Genomic DNA, 23,226 nt, shown 5'->3' on the forward strand with positions numbered 1-23,226 from the left:
CAGCGCAGTGGAATTGCCATGGTAACGGCTTCACAGTACTCCACAAGGGGGCTCCCTCTGGTAAGGGGGAAAAGCCAATATTAGAAATTATGTTTGGTCCAGACATTTTCCCTCTATAAATAAATAATAAAACCAGGCAACGCCGGGTTATCGGCTAGTAAATAAATAAATAAGGACTGCCTGTATTTCACTCTCCAGCCAAAAATGGCTCAGTGCAAAGGACACCAGGACTGTATCAGCCACTGTCAGAAAAAAAAGCAAATCTTCCAATATATTGATTTTCCACCGTCGGCCGAGAATCAAACTTTTCCAGGAAAGGATGCGAAACAAACAAACAAGGGCGGGGGGGGGGGAATAAAAAAATGAACAAAATCTGATTTAAGTAACCTGAAAAATCAAGCCGCCATTTGCACCTACAAGCCCTACATGACAAGGGCAAGAAACTCAGCTGTTGAAAGAGAGGAATATAAAATGTGACGTCTCAGCTGCAAATTCCTCAGTAATGGGAGATGTTCCTCGGCGCGTCAAGATTGTGCCAATCCGGAAAAAGCTGACGCAACGTTTCCAGATTGCACAACTTATCCTCCCCAAACTTTTTTTTTTATTTTTTAAATCACCCTCTGATGAAGCCTTAGGAACTTTTTTAAAAAGATGATTAAAATCTTCCAGGACTCCAGAAATGCTTCAGAATAACTGCAAGCAGATTAGCGGAAGGAAAAAAAAATGAACAGGAGGGGAAAAAAAGAATTAAAAAAAAAAAAATGAATTCAGGAATCCTGGGAAAAAGGGCCGATCTGTGGAATGCAAACTTTTGGGTGCAGAACATGAGTCGTGCAACAGTTGGAAACCAAAGGGGGCTCGCTGAAGTTTCTTGAATCCCCAATTCCAAATAGTTTTCACTTACTTTCCTTACTGTTTTGCTAATGTGTACATGGGTGCATCAGTGGTGGGATTCAAATAATTTAACAACCGGTTCTCTGCCCTAATGACCATCTGGGTAGGTGGGGCTCGGTGGTCATGTGACTGGGTGGCCGTGGCTAACACAAGGTCACTCACCTCCATGGGCACTTTGCCTTAGCTGTTACAATGTAATAAGGGTTAACAGGAGAGGCAGTTTCTGTAAGCAGGGCAATAAAGATTAGGCTAGAAACAACACCAGAATGTTTCCTTCCTGCCTTCCTTACAGGATTAGCCCTGTAAAGTGGGGAAAAACAAAATATTTCTTCCAACAACCGGTTCTCCGAACTATATAGAAAGTTACCAACCGGTTCTCCCGAATAGGTGTGAACTGGCTGAATCCCACCACTGGTGTGCATGCACCGTCCACGCATGCGCCCGGCATTCTGCACATGTGCTTTGCTCACACATGCGGCGTACACATATGCGCCTGGCCACAAAAATGTCCCCAAATAGGACAACAGAGCCTGGGCGGGTGGGCGGTCCAACCCGCGATTTCCACTCACTGTTCAGGCGAACCGGTCTAAACTGGCTGAATCCCTCTGATCCACTTCTCATCCCCGCAACTTTTTTCTGAATGTGACGATTTTTCAGCCCACCTCAGTGGGATTTTAATCCTTTAGACCCCCACCCAATACTTTTCCTTTCTCAAGATGCTATTCAGGTAGTCCTCAAGTTACAACAACTTGTTTAGTAACCGTTCAAAGTTACAACGGTATGGGAAAAAGTGAGCCGTGGCCGTTTTTCAGTCACAACCGTGGTTCACGCAATCAAAATCTAGACGCTTAGCAACTCATATTTATGACGGTTGCAGCGCCCTGGGGGGGGGTGGTCACGTGATTCCCTTTTGCGACCTTCTGCGCCAAGCAGACGCATGGGGGAGATGGATTCGTTTAACAATCCGGGTGATTCATTGAAACAATCGCAGCAGGAAAGGCGGTAAAATGGGGCAAAAACTCAACGGCCTCGCTTAGCGATGGAAATTTTGGTCGTTTTAAGCTGAGGACTACATGTAACAAACCAGACTGATCTGTTCATTCGTCTGCCGAACGGAAGGGAGGAAACTTTCGCTGAAAAGAGGAGACTCGGAAAGACCCTAATTTTGCTCCTTTCTGCTTTTTTATTGGATGTGCTGGAGACCAAAGTAAACCGCAGCCTCACGGCCGAACGAAAAAAAAACCGGAGAAACAAGCAACGAGGCTCGCCGGGGGCCGCAGTTGCTGGCCGAGAGAATTGAAAACTGCAAGGGTGGGGTGGAAGAAGAGGGGGAACCCCCCCCCCTTACCCCAAAAAAGAAAAAAAATGGCAGCTCACAACAAGGGGTGTAATAACCGAGACAGAGCAACAGGCCGGGAGACGATGGAGAAAGGCCGTTTTTTTTTCCCCGGTGCCGAAATAGGGTGGATGGTTTGTTACAAGCACGGATATGTGCAAGAGGCCGAGGTGTGTGTCTCAAAATGTGTGAGTCTCTGCCTTCTGCCAAGGAGGCTGGACCCATTTCATGGAGGAAGTCCCATCAAGGCTGCCTTTTTTTTTTTTCTTCAACCGGGGGCATTTCTTTGTGAAGGATGGGTCAGTATCATCACCGGATGGCGATCAAGCCAACATCCATGAGCTTCTGGATCTTCTGAGCAATGACAGGGTTTTTCAAGTGTCTGCGGGGGGGAAAAGGAGAAAGAGAGGGAATGCGGTCAGGAAGATCCCTAAAAATATTTTTCCCCCCATGCTTGGCCAATATTTAGCACTGTTGTGGCCCAGTGAGGAGGTTGGGGAGGACCCTGGGCCAGTCCTGGAGTCTGGGGAAGGCTCTGATGAGGGCTCTGTGTCGGAGGCAGAGAGGGGGCCAGGGCCGTCCAACAGTTATCAGCTGCCTTCAGAGTCAGACGTCAGTGAGGCAGAGGAACAGCTGGAGCCTGTTCCCAGTGTGCGCATGCGTACAGCTGCCAGATGAAAAGAACAGCTGAGAAGTCAGGGTCGACTTGGGAGTAAAGCCACAGGTGGACGGTGAATGGCCCCTCCCAGTGGACATAAAAGAGGAGCGAAAGGGGAGTGGGCTTTTGCAGGAAACAATTCCTTCGTTTGTTTGTTTCAGGAGTTCGTTTCACACACACACACACACACACACACACACAAATACACAAATACACACACACACACTCTCTTTATGTATGTTTTTGTTTGTTTTAAAATAAAAACAAAACAAAACTCCGTTCTGGTGACAGGGACAGCATCCAGCCAGTAAATACTCAACTCCATTCAACTGCCCAGACTCCACCCCTGCAAGGGATTATGGGGTCATTAAACAACTAAAAAAAAAATATACGCACCTTCCCAGCCCTATTGGCTCGGTCCTCTACAACAGTGGCCAAGGGAGAATGAATTGCCCAACCGCGCTCTAGCTATACCCCTTAGCGAACAACGGGGTGATGACCAAGTCTCAAGATTATCTAACTTTATCTCTTACGCATTTCCCCAGCCCTGACTCACTCGCTTAGCGCCTGTGGATCTTTCTGCATCTGTTCCAAGATCAGCCGCATGGCTGGATCACTCATGATCTGCTGCACCTCGGGGTCGGCCATGGCCCGGCGCTTCACGTCCTCGGGGTTGTCGTTGCGATTGTACTGGGACATCAGGCAGCGCTGGTAACCTTCGGCAGCCTCCTGTGGTGTTGCACCCGGGAGAAAAAAATTCTTTTTAGAGGACAATCGTCGTACAACGCTCGTTGGAACACGTAACTTTCCCTAATTCATGGCCTTTAATTATCATTTCTTCCCGTAGTTTCGGTGTGTTGGGGCACATACAAGTAATCCTCAACTATCGACCACAATGTTTCCGTGGCTTAAGCGAGACATTAAAACCCCGTTTAACGACCTTTCTTGTTCCAGTTGGTTCGGTGAATCACGGCGGTTGTTAAAAATTAGTAACCCTTGTTCATATTAGAAACTGTTGTTAAGCGAATTCGGCCTCCCCCATCGACTTTGTCAGATGGCCACAAAACCGGATCACCTCTCTCTCTCTCTCTCTCTCACACACACACACACACACACACACACACACACACCTCAGGGACACTACAACCATCATAAATACAAGTCAGTTGCCAAGCGTCCAAATTTTGCTCACAGGGATGTTGTAATGGTTGTTAAGTGCGAAAACGGTCCTAGTCACTTTTTCCAGTACTGTTGTAACTTTGAAGTCACTAAATAAACTGTTGTACGTCAAGGACTACCTGTAAATGCTTATCCTTTGGGACCACAGAGGACAAACAGGCCACCCCTTGCCCCGCAACCTCTGCCCTTCTCCTCCCTGCCAGGGGAGTTGCCGTGGCCTGTCGGCCACCGGCCCCCTCCAGCAGCCGAATTAGAGGAGGAGCGGGAGACGGCGTGGGAGTCAGGGTCAGCATCTAGGCAACCTGGGAGTTCCGACAGGGAAGAGGGAATGGAGCTGGCAGAGAGAGAGAGACAGGAGGAGGAGCCTGGGCCGTCCATCAGCCCTAAGACGGAGAATCAACAGCCCCCAGGTCTGGAGGTGGCTGATGAGGAAGAGGAGGAACGGCTGGGTCCAGTGCCCGATATGCGGATGCGCAGAAGGCAGTGGAGAGGAGAGCAGTGGAAATCTATGGGCCGGTCCTTGGGATGGAAGAGCCACCGCTGCTAGCGAATCCCCACCCTAGCTCTGGGGATAAAAGGTAGGGGGCGGAGATGAATAGATGTGGCAGAGGAGAGGAGAACAGTGGAAATCTATGGGCCGGTCCTTGGGACGGAAGAACCACTGCTGCTAGCGAATCCCCACCCTAGCTCTGGGGATAAAAGGCAGGGGGCGGAGATGAATAGATGTGGCAGTGGAGAGGAGAGCAGTGGAAATCTATGGGCCGGTCCCTGGGATGGAAGAGCCACTGCTGCTAGCGAAGCCCCACCCTAGCTCTGGGGATAAAAGGCAGGGGGCGGAGATGAACAGGTGTGGCAGAGGAGAGGAGAGCAGTGGAAATCTATGGGCCGGTCCTTGGGATGGAAGAGCCACCGCTGCTAGCGAATCCCCACCCTAGCTCTGGGGATAAAAGGCAGGGGGCGGAGATGAACAGGTGTGGCAGAGAACTATTCATCTCCCTGCCGGATGGACTTTTTAGCCTGCGGCGAGAGAGAATGCCGGGGCTGCTGACATTCCTAAAGGAATCTTTTCAGTTCCCGCCAAGAAGGTTTGTGGTGAACAGCTGGGTCAGAACAGGTGTGCCTGGCCGAGTCCTCACCTTGCAATTTGAGTCCAGCTCCAGCGCCTTCTGATAAACGTCCATCGCTTTGGTGTAATCCTTCATGGCTTCCAAAGCCGCCGCTTTGCGCGTGTAACCTTTGACTGCAAAAGCGAAGAACTCCCATCAGCTTCGAAAAGCGGGACGGGCATTGAAGATGGGGGGACTTCAACTCCCAGAATTCCCCAGCCGGCCCCCCCACAGATACCCAGAGTGTGGAGAGGTTCAAATCCATCTACTTACTGAACGCGGGTTCTAAACGGATGCATTCTTCGCAGTCCTGCAGAATGAAGAAAGCATTTTAAGGTCACTTTTCTCAGAAATAAAACACCTTTTCCTTCCTCTTGGTTCAGCCATTCGCTAATCTTCCTCATTCGACCTCGCTAGCCCAATCTTGAGAAGAGCCCGTTTTGACTACCGTATTTTTCAGAGTATAAGACACGGTGAAAAGAGAGGGTGAAAATTGGGTGCGTCTTATACACCGAATGTAGCCGCCCCCCTGTCACCCTTCGCATGCCCCTGTTTTGGCCTCTGTGCGTCGTGCTTTCGGGTGCCGATCGGCGGCGATGCGCTTTGACGATCCCCGCAGTCTTGAACGGGTCTCAAACGGAGAGTAATGGGAGGCTGGAAACACGAGTCGCAGAGGCCAAAATGGCAACCAGAACAGCTGCTACCTCGTCTTGACCGGTTCCACGCTTCACCTGTTGTACTCTCACTGGAGCACCCTGCGGCAATCAACTGAAGGTCAGTATGAGTCCCAACGCGCGTGTGCTCACAACCAGCGAACTTCCTAACAGGGAGGACAATTAACCAGTGGAACGGCTTGCCTCCAGAAGTGGTGGGTGCTCTATCATTGGAGGTTTTAAGAAGAGACTGGACAGCCACCTGTCTGGAATGGTATAGGTTCTCCTGCTCGAGCAGGGGGTTGGGCTAGAAGACCTCCAAGGTCCCTTCCAACTCTGTTATCTTGCTATCTTTCCTTCCTTCCTTCCTTCCCTTTTTTAAGAGATTGGACTGAAGTGGCGAAGGGTCTCCTGCTTGAGCAGGAGGTTGGACTAGAAGACCTCCAAGATCCCTTCCAACTCTGTTATCTTGCTATCTTTCCTTCCTTCCTTCCTTCCTTTCTCCAACAGTGGTGTTTTTTTTAAGAGATTGGACTGAAATGGTAGAGGGTCTCCTGCTTGAGCAGGGGGCTGGACTAGAAGGCCTCCAAGGTCCCTTCCAGCTGTATTCTATTCTACATTCTACATCCCCTGAGTCTTCTTGGCGTGCTGATTTCAAAAGAAACCATTACGGCTTATCGACAAGGGGTGATGCTCACCTTAACCGCTAACTGGAACTCCAAGAGCTTGGTGTAGCAGGCTGCTCTGTTGCTGTACAGTTTGGCATCGCTGGGGTTGCGTTTGATCGCTTCCGTGTAGTGCTTCATGGCCTGCGGGTAATCCCCTGGGGGAGAAAAAGACCGTCATGGGGCGGACGGAGCCTCCCGATTCCAAGGCAGTATCTCTCTGAATAAGGAGTGCCGGGGACAAAAAATAATTTTGGGATTTTCTGACTGCGCCTGCAGGCTTCCTGAAGGAAGCGGATTGGAGGAAAGAACTGGATTCGGGACGTAATTCAGCTGTGTTTTTTTTCTCCAGCAATGAATCACATCACTCCACTGTTAGAAACGGCATCTGCTCACAGCGTGGTAAGTATAAAGGTAAAGGTTCCCCTTGCATATCTGTGCGAGCCGTTCCTGACTCTAGGGGGCATTGCTCATCTCTGTTTCAAAGCCAAAGAGCCAGCACTGTCTGAAGACGTCTCCGTGGTCATGTGGCCGGCATGACTCAATGCCGAAGGCTCACGGAACGCTGTTCCCTTCCCACCAAAGGTGGTTCCTATTTTTCTACTCGCATTTTTTACCTGCTTTCGAACTGCTAGGTGGGCAGAACCTGGGACAAGGAATGGGAGCTCGCTCCGTTACGCAGCGCTCGGGATTCGAACCGCCAAATGCTGACCTTTCTGATCAACAAACTCAGCGTTTTAGCCACTGAGCCACCATGTCCCACAGTAGTTTTAAGCTGCTGGCAAGGAAGCACGTGGCCGAATGCAGCGTTAGCAACTTTGAAGCAGTGTGGACTTCAACTCCCAGAATTCCCCAGAGGTTGCTGTGCTTGAGAAACATCCGGCCTAAGGGGGCTAGTGTGGGGAGCGCTGTTCCTCCAGTGGGGAGACATGGACGGAAGTCCAGTAAGGTTTTTACCCTGACGCGCCAAGCAAACCACCACCAAGCCCAAGTGCAAAACCCGTTCACCTTTCTGGAAACATTCGTTGCCCTTGTTCTTCTCTTCCAAAGCCAGCTCAGGATTGATGTAGGCCTCTCTTTCTTGTTCTTTTAAGATCTTCTCAGCCTGGGGAGAAAGGAAGTTTAAACGTTATCCACCCAGGGAGAAGCTCCGGTATGAAGGAGCAACTGGACGGTGAGTTCTAGTCTTGCCTTAGGCATGAAAAGATGGCTAGGTGACTTAGGGCTAGGAGACGGGGAGTTTTAGTCCCGCTTTAAGACATAAAGTTGGCTGGGGGACTTTAGACCAATCACCAGGAGACGGTGAGTTCTAGTCCCACCTTAGACATAAAGATGGCTGGGTGATTCAGGGCCAATCCCCAGGAGACGGTGAGTTCTAGTCTCTCCGTAGGCATGAAAAAATGGCTAAGTGACTTAGGGCGAGGAGACAGGGAGTTCTAGTCCCACCTTAGACATAAAGATGGCTGGGTGACTTTGGGCCAATCACCAGGAGACGGTGAGTTCTAGTCCCACCTTAGGCATAAAGTTGGCTGGGGGACTTTGGGCCAATCCCCAGGAGACGTTGAGTTCTAGTTCTAACTTCGGCACATTTTGGAACATTTCCTCTCTCAGTCCAACCCACTCCATGGGGTCGTTGTTATTGTGGAGAAAAGAAACCCCCCCTTTCCACCAAAACTCTCGGGAGCTGCTTGCCTGCTGACACTTCTTTAGCACTTCCGGAATCCGGTGTTCAGCCAGGGACTTGTTGAAAAACTGAATGGCTTCCTTGTACTTTTCTTCCTTGAAGTAGGAGTTCCCAATTCGGGCGTAAGCTCTAGACACAACGACAATCACAACAACAACTGTCACCATGCAGCTATCGAGGACCGAGTGTGGAGAAAGTCCTCGGGCAAGTGAATAATGCCTGGCCGATCCGCTGAGGGACAGGAAGGCAGCCTCATGGATGGCCAATTCCATTACGTGCTTTCGAACCGCTAGGTTGGCAGAAGCTGGGACAAGTCACGGGAGCTCACTCCGTTACGTGGCGCTAGGGATTCGAACCGCCGAACTGCCGACCTTTCTGATCGACAAGCTCTTAGCCACCGAGCCCCTGCGTCCCTTTTATTTCCAGTTTAGGCCAAAACAACAACAACAACAAAACACTGCAATGGATTCGCTTAATGACGTTCAATTGAGAACCACTGAAAAAAAGTTACTCGCTTAACAACTGCCGCAAAAGGGGAAAAAGGCCCAAAAGTGAGCTGGGGTTCACCGATTTAATGACTGGCACGACTTATGACTGTAATCCTGGGCTCAATCTTGTCGTAAATCGAGGCAGGTTGTGATGTAAATTTTCAAAGCCCGTATATCTTTTTCATCCCAAAATGGGAACTAAGCCAATTCTGGTGCAAATCCAACTAAGAGGGTTTCTTAACAAAGGTTGACAACCATCAAAACATCGGAGAGGCAGCTGAAAAAGAACAAAACTCAAACTCTGATCCCTCCCAAGGAAACCATCCCAGGAATGTTGGGCCACCTACTTGGCAATTTGTCGATAATCTTCCCGGTTCTCACGCCCCAACTCGATGGCTTGTTCACACAATTCTCGGCACTGGTTGTACTCCGCTTTTTCAAAATGCACCGCTGAAAACCAAGGGAGAATCACACGCACACAGACACACACACACACAAGGACAGGTGTGTGAGAACTACAGATGCCTTCCCAACCAGTTGGCAAACAAAAGTGTTGTCTTCTCTCCGCTAGCTGGATGAGGCTGATGGGCTTTGTCGTGGCCCACCAGCAGCCAGTGAAGTTGGCAGTAGATTCGGGCAGTGAGGAGGGTTGGGGAGGAACCTGGGCCAGTCCTGGACTCTGGGAAGGCTCTGAGGAGGGCTGTGTGTCCGAGGAAGAGAGGGGGACAGAGCCGTATGCCAGATATCAGTTGCCTTCGGAGTCGGACATCAGTGAGGCAGAAGAACAGCTGGAGCCTGTTCCCAGTTTGCACATGCACAGACTTGCCAGACACGAAGGGCACAGCTAAAGAACAGGGGTCGACTTGGGAAGAAGGCCACAGGGGGACAATGAACGGTGCCTCCCAGGGGAAATAAAAGAGGAGCGACAGGGGAGTGGAGTTTGCAGGAGACCATTAGTTGGTTTGTGATTCTCCGATCGACAAGCTCAGTGTCTTAGCCACCGAGCCTGCAAACAAATAGACCTACCTAGAAAAAAGCCAAGCCCAGATTGTTCTATTTTAATAAATTCCGGGGCTCAGCACTCCCCGCTTTCCTAGGTTTTCAACAGTTTAAAACGTGGGTTACGGAAACGGTTTCATTTTGTAAAGGGACAGAGTAGAATTCTCTAACTTTCCCCCTGTTGTGCTGTTTTGAACCCACGGAAGGAAATATTTGTAGCTCAGGAACTGTGGAGCCCTCGGAATGGAGTTGTTTCCTTGAAGACGTTTCAAGACCCAACTAGGGAACATCACCAGTGCTAGAAGGGTCTCTTTTTAAGCCTGCAGGCTTGTCCCCCCCACCCCTCTTCCGCCCATCTCACCTGCTTGATTAGTAATGTAAGTCATATTGGTGGGATCCAAATCTTTTGCTTTGTTGTAATGTTCCAGGGCTTTCTCGAAGTCTTTCTTCTTATAGGCCTCGTTCCCCAATTCCTTCTCCTTCAGGGCCTGAAAATCAGCAAATCCACCTTGATTAGGGAGACTTTTAAGGCTGGCTTGGCAGCCAATCCAACACAAACTGTTGGGCCCAGTAAGGATTTGTCAGCTTTCCCTGCTGGCCACCCACTGTTTAAGAATCAGAATAGATACACCTGAAAGCTTTCCTGCCTTCCTTCCCTTTCATCTCTTCTTTTTCCTTCCCTTCCTCTCTAATTTTCCTCGTTGCTTTCTTCCTTCCTCTAATTGTCTTCCTTCTTCCCTTCCTTTCATTTCTTCTCTTTCCTTCCTTTCCTAATTTTCCTCGTTGCTTCCTTCCTTCAATTTTCTTCCTTTCATTCCTTTCTTTTGATTTCTTCTCCTCTTCCTAATTTTCTGAATTGTTTCCTTCCTTCCTTCCATTTTCTTTTCCTTTCCTCTCTAATTTTCTCCCTTTTCCCCTTCCCTCCCTCCATTTCTTTCCTTTCTTCTCTTTCCTTCCTCTCTAATTTTCCTCGTTGCTTCACTTTCCTCCCTCTAATTTTCTTTTCCTTCCTCTCCCTTCCTCCAATTTCCTTCCGTTCCTTTCATTTATCTTCCCTTTCATTTCTTCTCTTCCCTTTCCATCCTAATATTCCTCGTTGTCTTCTTCCTCCCTCTAATTTTCTTCCTTCCCTTCCATTCATTTTTTTCCTTTGATTTCTTCTTCCCTCCCTAATTTTCCTCGCTGTTTCCTTCCTTACTCCCTCCAATTTCCTTCCCTTCCTTTCATTTCTCTTTCCTTTCATTTCTTCTTTTTCCTTCCCTTCCTAATTTTCGTTTCCTTCCTTCCTTCCTTCCTTTGATTTTCTTCCCTTCCTTTCATTTCTCTTTCCTTTGATTTCTTTTTCCTTGCCTTCCTAATTCTTCCTTCCTTCCTTCCTCTAATTTTCTTCCCTTCCTTTCCTCACTAAATTTCGTCCTTTTTCCCTTCCCTCCCTTTCTTTTCTCTTCCCTTTCTCTCTAGTTTTCCTCGTTGCTTCCTTCTTTCCTCCCTCTTAATTTTCATCCTTCCCTTCCGTATGCTACGAAATTGCCAGAGTATAATACCTGCTTCTTGTTTTCTGGCAAGTCTTCCTCCATGGGTTCTGCCTTGGGCTCTTTCTTGGGGGGTGGAGGAGGCGGGGGAGACATGGCTTCGTCGTCATCGTCAGCGCTGGCTAAGTCGACTCCGAGCAGCACCCCGAGTGTCGTCATCACCCGGGGGTCCTTCAGTTTTCTGTCACAGAGCAGGGAGGCAAGCAGGTGAGAAGCCCAGCCTGAGCACCTCAGATACACCCCCCTTGGTAGGTTGACCCAGTGCAGGAAGCTAAGGTTTAACTCCACTCCCCATTCACCGTCCTCCTGTGGCCTTACTCCCAAGTCGACCCCTGTTCTTTAGCTGTTCCCTTCGTGTCTGGCCACTCTGCACATGCGCACACTGGGAACAGGCTCCAGCTGTTCTTCTGCCCCACTGATGTCTGACTCCGAAGACAGCTGATAGCTGGCATACGGCCTTGGCCCCCTCTCTGCCTCCGACACAGAGCCCTCCTCAGAGCCTTCCCCAGACTCCAGGACTGGCCCAGGCTCCTCCCCAACCCTCCTCACTCTCTGAATCTGCTGCCAGCTCCACTGGCCGCTGGTAGGACACAATGGATTCCTGAGCTAGGAGACTCTGGCTCTGGTCAAGGAAGGGTACAACCTTGACTGGGAGCGATCACCCCCCCCTTCTGCAATACCCATCGAGGACACTCACGTTCCCAGCTCCGACGGTTTGTTGCGGAGTTGCTCAATCAGCTCTCTGTAACTCGGATCGCTGAGAAGGTTTCTGGTGCGGGGATCACTCTCCAGCTTCTGGTAGAGGTTGGGCATGTTGAAAGGATTCATGAGATTCCGTTCTGGAAGGGGGAAAGAGAGAGGGAGAGAGAGGAGTCAGGGTCTTAAGGGGATTTCCTTTGGGGGAGGGCTGCAAAACTCCTGCCGTTTTCAGCTTTAACTTCTCACCCATCTGACTCCTATTGTTCTGACTCAGCTCCCCAAGCACAACAAGCCCTCAAAAGAGCAGTGGCTCTTCCGTCCCGAGGACCGGCCCATAGATTTCCACTGCTCTCCTCTCCTCTGCCACATCTATTCATCTCTGCCCCCTGCCTTTTATCCCCAGAGCCAGGGTGGGGATTCGCTAGCAGCGGTGGCTCTTCCGTCCCAAGGACTGTCCCATAGATTTCCACTGCTCTCCTCTCCTCTGTCACATCTATTTATCTCCGCCCCCTGCCTTTTATCCCCAGAGCTAGGGTGGGGATTCGCTAGCAGCGGTGGCTCTTCCGTCCCGAGGACCGGCCCATAGATTTCCACTGCTCTCCTCTCCTCTGCCTTCTGTGCATCCGTGTGTCAGGCACTGGACCTAGCCATTCCTCCTCTTCCTCATCAGCCACATCCAGACCTGGGAGCTGTGGACTCTCCATCTGAGGGCTGACAGACGGCCCAGGCTCTGCCTCTGTCTCTCTCTCTGCCAGATCCATTCCCTCTTCCCCCTCGGAGCTCCCAGGTTGCCCTGATGCTGACTCTGACTCCCACGCCTCCTCCTCCTTCTCTGATTGGGTTGCTGGAGGGGCTAGCGGTTGATGGCCTGGGGTTGTAGGATCCCCTTTGGCGACCGCCTGACTAGCAAAGTCAACACTTAGCAACCGTGTTGCAGATCGTCCTCGAGTTACAAAAGTTTGTTTACTGTAACGAAGTTACAACCGCCCCGAAAGTCACTTACGACCACACTCACAACCAAATGCAACACGGCCACGTGGTCAAAATTCAGACGCTTGGCAACCGACTCGTATTTACGACCGTTGCAGTGTCCTGGGATCACGCCATCCCTTTCTGCCGCCTTCTGACAGGCGAAGTCGGTAAGAAGCCAGGTTCGCTTAACGACCATGTTACTAACTAAACGACTGCAGCAATTCCCTCAACAACGGTGGCAGGAAAGGTCATAAAATGGGGCAAAGCTCACACTTACAACTTCACAGAAATTTTGGGCTCACTTGTGGTCGTAAGTCGAGCACTTCCACGTACCGGATCTTTCCATAACTATCTACATCATCCTCGTTATCATTTAACGACCCCATAATCCCTTGTGGGGGGTGGAGTCGGGGCAACTGAACGGAGCCGAGTGTTTACTGGCCGGATGCCACTCCTGTTGCCAGGGCGGAGTTTTGTTCAGCAGAGACATTCTCATCGTGCCAAGAGAGAAATATCTGCCTCTACCTAGGATCAAACTCACAGGCTCCTGATTGTGAGGCGAGAGCGCCACCTCTAGGCCACCGCACCAACCATGACTATCTCCCCCACTTCTGTTTTTTTCATTCAATCCTTTACATGGACCCCAGAGTTTTGGGGATCAATAATGTGTACACCCCCCCCCCTCCTTCTTCATGGAAAGGTTGCATGGCCCTTGGCTTGGCCTGCTTTTCAAAAGAGACAGGCGCTATCTATTCCGGATTGCTGCAAGGGAAACGTAAGACTCTCCAAGTCAGGGGGAAGACCCTCCTCCCCTTCCCCTCACCTGCCAGCCTGGATTCCATATTTTGCAGGCCTTCCTTCAGCTGGGCATTACCCGGCTCGTGTTTCAGCCCTTCCGCGTACGTCTTCTTCGCTTCCTCAAAACGGTTCAGGAATTCCAAGGCAGCTGCTTTCCGGGAGTAACCCTGCAAAGAGCACCGACAACGCATCAGAGGCAGGCGACGCCCTCCACTAGCGTTCACCCCCCCCCCCCCGATCGTTAAACAAATCCACAGCTATCGTGCAAACGTTAAGCATTTTTTCTTTTTGGCTAGTGTCAGAAATGCCGCTTCGCAGCAAACATTGCATTGCAAATGGGACTACTCTTAAGCGCAGTTGTGTGACCAAAGGAGTGTGTGTGTGTCAGAACTTCAGACCTGGGTTGTAAGTACAGGTAATCCTCGACTTACGACTGCTATCGAGTCCAATGTTTTTTGTTGCTAAGCGAGACAATGAAGCGAGTTTTGCCCCAGTCTATCGTGTTTCCCCGAAAATAAGAGCATCTTATTTTCTTTTTTTTTCTCTCCTCCAAGGTTTTTATTTTTTATTACACATTTTATAAAGAAAGTGTTGTCTGGGTCTTTTCTTATACATCCTCTCGTATACATAATCCATTTTAAATCATAGTTCTGTTTCCAATTTCAGCTACATTCATTCCCCCGTAAAACTTATTTTCTTCTTAGTACATAAGCAATATCAGGATGGCCCCTTCAAAGTTAAACCAAATTATCATTTCATAATTCATCTGTTGGGTCTATTTTACTATAAGCAACATACAGCTTTAACACAGAGAAGCTTTAACTTAATTATACACAATTAACAGTGTTACTATAATTCCCTTATATCTTAATCCCTGAAAATAAGACAGGGTCTTTTCTTTTGACTCAGTGTTGGAGCATTCACAACTTCTGGAGGCAATTTCCCCAGTGATTAATTGTTCTCATTATCAGGAAATTTCTCCTTAGTTTTAAGTTGCTTCTCTCCTTGATTAGTTTCCACCCAGGTGCCTTGGAGAATAGCTTGACTCCCTCTTCTTTGTGGCAACCCCTGAGATATTGGAAGACTGCATAGTTCATTTTACATCATGTTTTCATTTTGCATTTCAGTCATCTTATTTTCGTTCCATATTCTTCCGCTTAATTTTAATTTCTTCTTAATATATAAACATCATCATTATTTGCCTCTCTAAATTAATCAAATTTAACGTATCATTTCCATCTATTATTCTGTTTTACTATTAATTATATATCCTCAAATTTAATTTTATATAGCAAACATTTCATTTAATTATCTACAAGTAATACTACTAATCTATTTCCACCACATTATATTGAATATATACCGTTAGCTATATTTACTAAATTTCATTCTAGTCCACTAGCAAATACTTTTCTTTCTTTCCTCCTTTCAACCATTTTCTCTTAGTCTCTCAGGAACTTCACTTCTTTCATATTCTCTTCTCTCTACCCGTTTACCTAGTTTTTTTTTCTTTTTCTTGATCTATCTCTTTCCTTTCCCATCTTTTTCCTCCCTTTTTAATTCTGCTGCTTTAGCATCTCTCCTCAGCTTTTCCCTTCATCTTTCCCCATTCATCCCACCGTGACTGTTTAACTTTCCCTTTTTGGGGGTGAAAGGGAAGAGGCTTCGGAAGCACCTGACAACCCTCTGTATTGTCTCACCTTGCCCCATTCGGGCTTCAGTTCTATGGTCTTGCAAGCGTCTTCGAGGGCCTTGTGGTACTCCCCCTTTTTGGCATAGGCAGCAGAGCGGTTGCTGAAGAGCACATGGTTGGCGGAGTCCAATTTGATGGCCTCGGTGTAGTGCTTGATGGCTTCGGCGGTGTTGCCGGAGCTGAGAGCCTTGTTACCTTTCTCCTTCAGTTCGTTCACCTGGAGAGAGAGAGACACACACAGAGAGTAGGGGGAAAGAGAGAGAGAAACAGAGAGACACACAGAGAGAAAGAGAAACAGAGACACACAGAGAGAGAGACAGACAAAGACACACACAGAAAGAGAGAGACACAGAGAGAGAGACAAAGAGAGAAAGGGAGTGAGACAGAGAAACAGACAGACAAAGAGACACACAGAGAGAAAGAGAAACAGACAGACACACAGAAAGAGACAGAGAGAGACAGAGAGAGACAGAGAGAGACAGAGAGAGAGAGAGGGAGGGAGGAGCAGTGAGACATTAAATCTGGGTGGGGGGAACTCCAGTTGCTGGACTGGCAAAGGACTACTTCCCACACTTATAACCATTGCAACATCATCATCTTCTTTTAATGACCCCATGATCCCTTGTGGGGTGGAGTCTGGGCATCTGAATGGAGATAGCAGAGTGTTTACTGGCCGGGTGCCTTTCGCGTCGCCAGTACAGAGTTTTGTTCAGATACATTTTCATCGTGCCAGGAGAAATATCTGCCTCTACCTAGGATCGAACTCACAGCCTCTGGATTGTGAGGCGAGAGCTCCACTTGTAGGCCAGCACACCACTCCTATGGCCGTTGCAACATCACGTGGTCAAAATTCAGACGCTTGGCAACTGGCTCATATTTACAACGGTTACAGTCCTCCCGGGGTCATGTTGAGACAAACAAAGTCTACGGGAAAAGCCAATCTGAATCTCACTTAACAACCTTGCAACCATCTGGTCCGCAACTTGGGAGTCCTCCTGGATTCACAGCTGAGTTTTGAGCATCACTTGTCGGCTGTGACCAGGGGGGCATTTGCCCAGGTTCGCCTGGTACGCCAGTTGCGGCCCTACCTGAACCGGGAGGCTCTCACAACAGTCACTCGAGCCCTTGTGACCTCTAGGCTGGAATACTGCAATGTGCTCTACATGGGGCTGCCCTTGAAGAGCATCCGACGACTTCAGCTAGTTCAGAACGCGGCCGCGCGAGTGATTATGGGCGCACCACGGTTCGCCCATATAACACCAATCCTCCGTGAGCTGCGCTGGCTACCTGTTGATCGTCGGGTGCACTTCAAGGTCCTACTTACCACCTATAAAGCGCTCCATGGTAGTGGATCTGACTATTTGAGAGACCGCCTCCTGCCAATTAGCTCCCTGCGTCCCATCAGATCGCACAGAGTAGGCCTCCTCCGAATTCCATCCGCCAGTCAGTGCCGACTGGCGACTACGCGGAGGAGAGCCTTCTCAGTTGCAGCTCCGACATTATGGAACACCCTCCCCGTGGAGATCCGTACCCTCACCACAGTCCAGGCCTTCCGCACAGCCCTGAAGACCTGGCTATCCCGTCAGGCCTGGGGATAGGATTACTCTCACCCCGCCCGAATGTTGAATGAATGTTGTGTTTTTATGGATAATTTTCTTTTATTCACGATTTTTTTTCCTTTAAGTCTTGTCTTGCACCCCCTTCCCCTCACTATTGTAAGCCGCCCTGAGTCCCTCCAGGGAAAAGGGCGGCATATAAATTCTTAATAAAAAAAAAAAAAAAAAAAAAAAAAATCTTAACAACTGCAGCGACTCCCTTAAAAACTGTGGCAAGAAGAGCTGTAAAACGAGGCAAAATTCACCGAACCATCTCATTTAACAACAGGCTCAATTGTGGTCATAAGTCGAGGACTACTTTTAATGGAAGAAAAATCACATTCCGGTATCCGTATGTTCTCTGTCCGAGGCTTCCCGAGAGCCTAAAGCCAACTCCTTGTCCCACAAAAACCCCTTTTCTTAATTTGTTGTGAATTCTGCTCCTTCACCTCCAGCAAAGTCTTTCAAGGGAGGATTTACACTCACAGACCTTATCTGTGGGGGAGCCAGGTTGAAATCTGCAGAACTTGACAAGGAATCACAAACCAATTAAGCGAATGGTCTCCTGCAAACTCCACTCCCCTTTCGCTCCTCTTTTGTTTCCTCTGGGAGGGGCCATTCATCATCCACCTGTGGCCTTACTCCCAAGTCGACCCCTGTTCTTTAGCTCTTCCCTTCGTCTGGCAGCTCTGCGCATGCGCACACTGGGAACAGGCTCCAGCTGTTCTTCTGCCTCCCTGATGTCTGACTCTGAAGGCAGCTGATAACTGTCAGACAGCTCTGGCCCCCTCTCTGCCTCCGACACAGAGCCCTCATCAGAGGCTTCCCCAGACTCCGGGACTGGCCCAAGTTCCTCCCCAACCCTCCTCACTCTCTGACTCTGCTGCTACCTCTGCTGGCGGGCCACAGCACTGTATCTATGTGCAATAGTCACGTTCATTTCTTCCCTCCAGGAAGAGAAGCCAGGGAGATGGAAGGGCCAACCTGCATCCAATTAGGGGTGCCCCCATCCATCCCCTGTTCATGGACACCAAGGGACCCTGAAAGCGAGCATCTGCAGCTCTCACCTGTGTCCAGAACAACCGTGACATTAAATCAAAGGACAAGGTCCCCCCATCACATTCTCACGCTCTTCCCCAGAGGAAACGGCAATCCAGAGGTAGCTTCCTCTGAGTCACCGCTCCCGGGACCAGCAGCTGAAATTACAGATGGCCAAGAATAACCATCCTTTTTGAGCAGTGACAAAATGTCACGGAGGCTCTTTCGGGAACAATCCCGGGTGCCGTTTCACCTCCGCGCTTGAGCTATGCGGGGAAACGGGTTTATATTTTTTTTCCATCCCAAAAAAGCGAAGGAGGGCAAGACAATACAAGCGTCACCCCCCCCCCCACGGGCGGCCCGTTTGGGATGGCGCAAGGAGGCAGGAACACACAGACACATACAGGGAGAAAAAAAGGCCGAAAGGCTCAGCCATGGAAGTTGGAGCCCGGCCAGGTTGCTATGGTGTAAAACCCTGACACAATCTCACACCCACCTGGGGCTGCCTTACATTACAGGTCTGTTCTGGTCCCCCACCCCCACCCCCTTTCCTTTTTCTGCTCGCTCGTTTTCTGGCACCTTGATTTAAAAAAGCCAACTGGCTTCCTCCATTCATTTTCACACCTGGGCTACAAGTGCTGTTAGGATGATGGGTGGCAGGAGAGTTTTAATTAGTGGCAAAAGGTCAGAGTGGGGAGGGGGGCGGGCACAGTTCTGAGTCAAGCTTCAGCCCCCAAAAGGGAGACAGCTTTTTTTTGCAGGAGGCCAAAGATCTACCCGTTTAGAGACACACGTTATTCAATAGGGGGAAATCCCTGCAGAAAGAGCGACCCGCTGTTTTCAATTTCCCTGGTTTGCGCACGATGCCGAGTCGGGGTTTAATAAGAGTTTATCGAATAAACCACAGCTGGCTTAGTGCACCCCAAACCGGGATGCCGAGGGGAAGAGTGGCGTTACTTATGCCATTTGAAGGGGAATATTTGTAGCTCAGGGTTGAAATGAGGGGCTCCTTATTTTCCTTGCAAACGTTTCGTGACCCAGCTAGGCAACATCATCAGTTCTAGTAGAGTGGGGTTTGTTCTCATTTTATATTCTAACCTAGTGGAATATCAAGTGTTGGGGGTGGCAAACAGCCCAAGCAAAGAACCTCTTAAGACCACTCTTCTCCAATACTGGCAGGGCAAGCCACTAGAATATAAAATGAGAGCAAACCCCGCTCCCTTTTAGAGCTGATGATATTACCCGGCTGGGTCATGAAACGCCTGCAAGAAAACAACTCAGCTCAGAGAGCACCCAGGACCCCTCATTTCAACCCTGAGCTACAAATGTTCTCTTCTATCCAATTCACTTGTCTATAAACAGAGAAAGTCACACTCCCTTCTAACACTGATGAGGTTACCAAGCTGGATCATGAAACGCCTGCAAGAAAACACTCAAGAGAATATCAAGGACTCTACATTCCTCTTCCTCCTCCTCCATTCCACCATCCTCACTCCCTTCTAGCACTGCTGATGTACCCTAGCTGGATCATGAAACGTCTGCAAGAAAACAATCAAGCTCAGAGAATATCAAGGACCTCACAGTCCTCCTCTCCACTCCTAGCACTGATGATGTTCCCTAGCTGGGTCACCAATCGTCTGCAAGAAACCCACCAAGCTCAGAGCGTGCCAAGGACCCCTCACTTAGGCCACTGTTAAACCCAAGCCAGATGTGCAAACCCAACACTTCTGTCGGGGAAAGGTCTCTGCACATTCCGGAAGCAGCCCTGCCAAAATAATCCAGAGCAGTGAGAGGCCGCACGGGCCTCCCAAACGGCTGAAGAAGACATCCTTATCCCTGATCCAGGAAGAGTTTAACAGCGAGGTCTTCCCTCCATCGATGCCGAACATGCTGCGACGTGCAAAGTTAGGCTTGGCCCCTCTTCTTTTCGCAAACAGCTTCAAAGAGCCGAGAGGTTGCGCTAAGTTCTGTTCAAGTGGCTTCCCGTGCTTTGCTGGAGAGGCAGCATTCATATGCAAAGGCACCTTCGTGCCCAAATGGCACCACCTCCTACAAGCTGTCTTTGCAGATCGGAAGAGCGGCCTGCTAACAGCGGAGCGAGGTGGGAACTGTGACATGTGGCAGAAAACTGCTTTGGATGGGATCCGTGTGCCTAAAAGCAATCCATGTCCCTAATATTATAAATATTATCCCTATATATATAAAGGTAAAGGTTCCCCTCGCACATATGTGCTAATTGTTCCCGACTCTAGAGAGCGGTGCTCATCTTGGTTTCAAAACCGAAGAGCCAGCGCTGTCCGAAGACATCTCTGTGGTCATGTGGCCGGCATGACTCAATGCTGAAGGCGCACGGAACGCTGTTTCCTCCCCACCAAAGGTGGCTCCTATTTTTCTACTTGCATTTTTTACCTGCTTTCGAACTGCTAGGTTGGCAGAAGCCGGGACAAGGAATGGGAGCTCACTCCATTACACGGTGCTGGGGATTCGAACTGCGGACCTTTCTGATCGACAAGCTCAGCGTCTTAGCCATTGAGCCACCACGTCCCATATATATACATACATGTATGTTCCTAAAAGTGTCCTAATGACTTGGAAAAATTGGAAAGTGCCCACAAGAAAGGTAGGCTCCCAGAATAGAGAGAAGGACTCCCATTAATCTGAGCAAATTTGTCCACTTTGAGATGCCGTCAGTGCAGTAAACATCCCCCCCAAGCAGAATCAATTCACACACACAAAGACACACAATTTGCCTTCATTCAAAACCCATAACATCCATAGGTCAAAGGCCCCATCAATGATAAAGCAAATCACCTGTAAACACACTGGTAAAACTAAACCTGTTCTAGGACACCTCCTCTAGCCAATCTGGGCCTTGTGGCTGCCCTCAAGTCTGAGAATAGCCCGGCAGGGGATGATGGGAGCTGTAGCCCGGTCTACAAAAGCATGGCTGGCTCCCCTTGGACCTCAGCTCAACATTGTGGTGGCCAAGCTCTTAAGAGCAGACATGATAAAAGCCATAGAAATCCCTAAGAAGGTTCAGAAGTGATTCTTCTCTGTATCAACACAATTAGTAGTGTTAATAACAATGATTAATAAGTTCTCAACACCCATTAGTGTGGACAGCTGGGAAGCTATGTGGCCTGGGGATGATGGGTAAGGTCATTCCTGTGAAGGGGGCAAGTGGGCCATGCAGGCTGGGGATGATGGGGTAAAGGTTATTATTTTGAAGGAGGCAGGTGGGCCATGCAGGCTGGGGATGATGGGTAAGGGTATTATTTGGAAGGAGGTGGGTGAGTCATGCAGGCTGGGGGTGATGGGTAAGGCCATTACTTTGAAGGAAGCAGGCGAACCATGCATGCAGGGGATGATGGGTAAGGCCATTACTTTGGAGGAAGGTGGGCCATGCAGGCTGGGGATGATGGGTGATAGCAATTACTTTGAAGAAAGTCGGTTATACAGGCAGGGGATGAATGGTAAGGCCATTACTTTGAAGGAAGCAGGCGAGCCATGCATGCAGGGGATGATGGGTAAGGCCATTACTTTGAAGGAGGCAGGTGGGCCACGCAGGCTGGGGATGATGGGAACCCACCCCATCCAAGGGCAGCACGTGGGGGGGGGGGGAGAGAGACTGTCGGTCCCCTTCCCAAGATGCACTGCGAGCTCCCCCTTCCTTCCTTCCCCACGAGGCTTCTTCCCCCACACTCAGCGGGCTCGTCTCCTTCCCCTCCCCATGGTGCACAACCATGGAGCCTCCCCCTCCCCCCGATCCTGGGGACGAGCCCCCTCCCCCCTTCAACGTGCATTTCCCAGAATCCTTTGCAAAAGGCACAGCCCTCCCTCCCTCCCCCCTCAGGTTGACACCCCCAAGCCCTTTCCATTCCCCCCCCCCCAGCCCTCCCACCTTCTCCATGGCGCCGGGGAAATCTCAGTTCCTCCGCTCGCCTCTCCTTCGGCTTTTTCCCGTCTGGTTTTCCGGCTCCTTCCTCCGCCCGCCTTTCCCTTTTCCCACCCCGCCTTCTGGAACCTGCTAGAATGCTCCCGCCCCGCCCCCGGGGCCCGATTGGCTCCCGCTCGCGCGCGTCGGCCCGACCCCCTTCCCGCCTCGTTGGTGGGAGGCTAAAAAGAGGGCGGGCTTTCCCCCTCTCCGCCTTTCTCCCTCCCCACCTCCCCCCGCGAGGCGCGGATTGGCTCGTCGCCGCGGGCTGCCCTCCGGCTATTGGCCCGCGCCGTTTGACAGGCTTGTGGAGAAAGAGTGGGGGGGCGAGGTTTTGGGAAAGTCCGCTCTCGGCTTCCATTGGGACGGAATCCTGACGTCATCAGAGCTCCTGACCAATAGCTAGAGGCTTTGATTTTTCTCCCCCCCCGCCTCCTTCTCATTGGTTTTCCGGGTTTCTACCTGTCTAACCGCTTTACATGGTTTTTTCTAGGATGACGTCATTTCCGCTTTTTCCTTTTATTGGGAAAGCCGGAAGTTTTCCCCCCCCTCTGTCCTCTAGTTTGGGAAGTTTTGGTTTATTGCATTGTATTTCTGACATTTATTTATTTTCTCCCTGTTTTTAATTTTAATTTAATTTTAATCCGCTCCTCCAAGCTTTGTAAAACATTTTCTTCCTTTACAGTCTTTTTTCATACTGCATATGTAAATTTTTTATACATTCCTATCTGGTATGTGTGTAATATCACAAAATATGTAACAATTTCACCAACAGCTGCAAAGACGTCACTACAAAAGTCGAATGCTTTCCTGGCTTTTCTCAAACGACTCTCCCTCTAATGGGTTGGACTACAACTCCCATGCCCCCAACCATTCTGCTACCTTCCTGGGTTATGGGAACTGGAGTCCATCCCTTGTGGATGGTGGCTGCCTGAGAACAATTTTTTTTAATGCAATTTTTGATTTTTAAAAGGGAACTATCTTGATTCCACATCATTTTATTTTGAGATGCTTTAACAGATTAGCAGGGTTGGAAGGGACCTTGCAGGTCATCTAGTCCAACCCCCTGCCCAAGCAGGAGACCCTACATCTGCCTCTACCTTGGATTGAACTCACAACCTCCTGATTGTGAGGCCAGAGATCCACCTCTGGGCCACCGCACCACTCACCCACTTATATGACCCGGAGAAACAACACAGTCTAGCTCGGATGTACACATGTACCTGGCAAGAGAAACGAACGTTATACAATGGGAAAGCTATCTTAAACCATGTAAGGTCGTTCAGAACCATGGTGTCAAATG

The 23,226-nt window shown here is 49.6% G+C and overlaps 1 protein-coding gene across 1 annotated transcript; it reads right to left on the reverse strand.

Moving 5' to 3' along the window:
* Positions 1 to 2,054: 2,054 nt before the first annotated feature.
* Positions 2,055 to 22,014, reverse strand: STIP1 (stress induced phosphoprotein 1). The gene is made up of 14 exons (XM_032233906.1): positions 21,891 to 22,014; positions 15,364 to 15,573; positions 13,689 to 13,830; positions 11,892 to 12,033; positions 11,207 to 11,375; positions 10,024 to 10,150; positions 9,011 to 9,113; positions 8,184 to 8,304; positions 7,500 to 7,596; positions 6,525 to 6,649; positions 5,447 to 5,483; positions 5,204 to 5,307; positions 3,445 to 3,617; positions 2,055 to 2,612 (listed from the first exon to the last, which is right to left on the reverse strand). The coding sequence occupies exons 1-14, from the start codon at positions 21,897 to 21,899 to the stop codon at positions 2,540 to 2,542; spliced, it is 1,632 nt and encodes a 543-aa protein (XP_032089797.1). The 5' UTR covers positions 21,900 to 22,014; the 3' UTR covers positions 2,055 to 2,539.
* Between the last annotated feature and the right edge of the window lie 1,212 nt (positions 22,015 to 23,226).

Source organism: Thamnophis elegans, chromosome 17, assembly GCF_009769535.1.
Source record: "Thamnophis elegans isolate rThaEle1 chromosome 17, rThaEle1.pri, whole genome shotgun sequence".
Taxonomy (NCBI): Eukaryota; Metazoa; Chordata; class Lepidosauria; order Squamata; family Colubridae; genus Thamnophis; species Thamnophis elegans.

Excerpts from the sequence above, each read along its gene's own strand:
- STIP1 (XM_032233906.1), bottom strand. Across the intron at positions 11,376-11,891 it reads AAACCGTCGGAGCTGGGAAC|AAAACTGAAGGACCCCCGGG; the intron begins GTGAGTGTCCTC and ends GCTCTGTGACAG. Across the intron at positions 7,597-8,183 it reads TGCTAAAGAAGTGTCAGCAG|GCTGAGAAGATCTTAAAAGA; the intron begins GCAAGCAGCTCC and ends CTTTCTCCCCAG.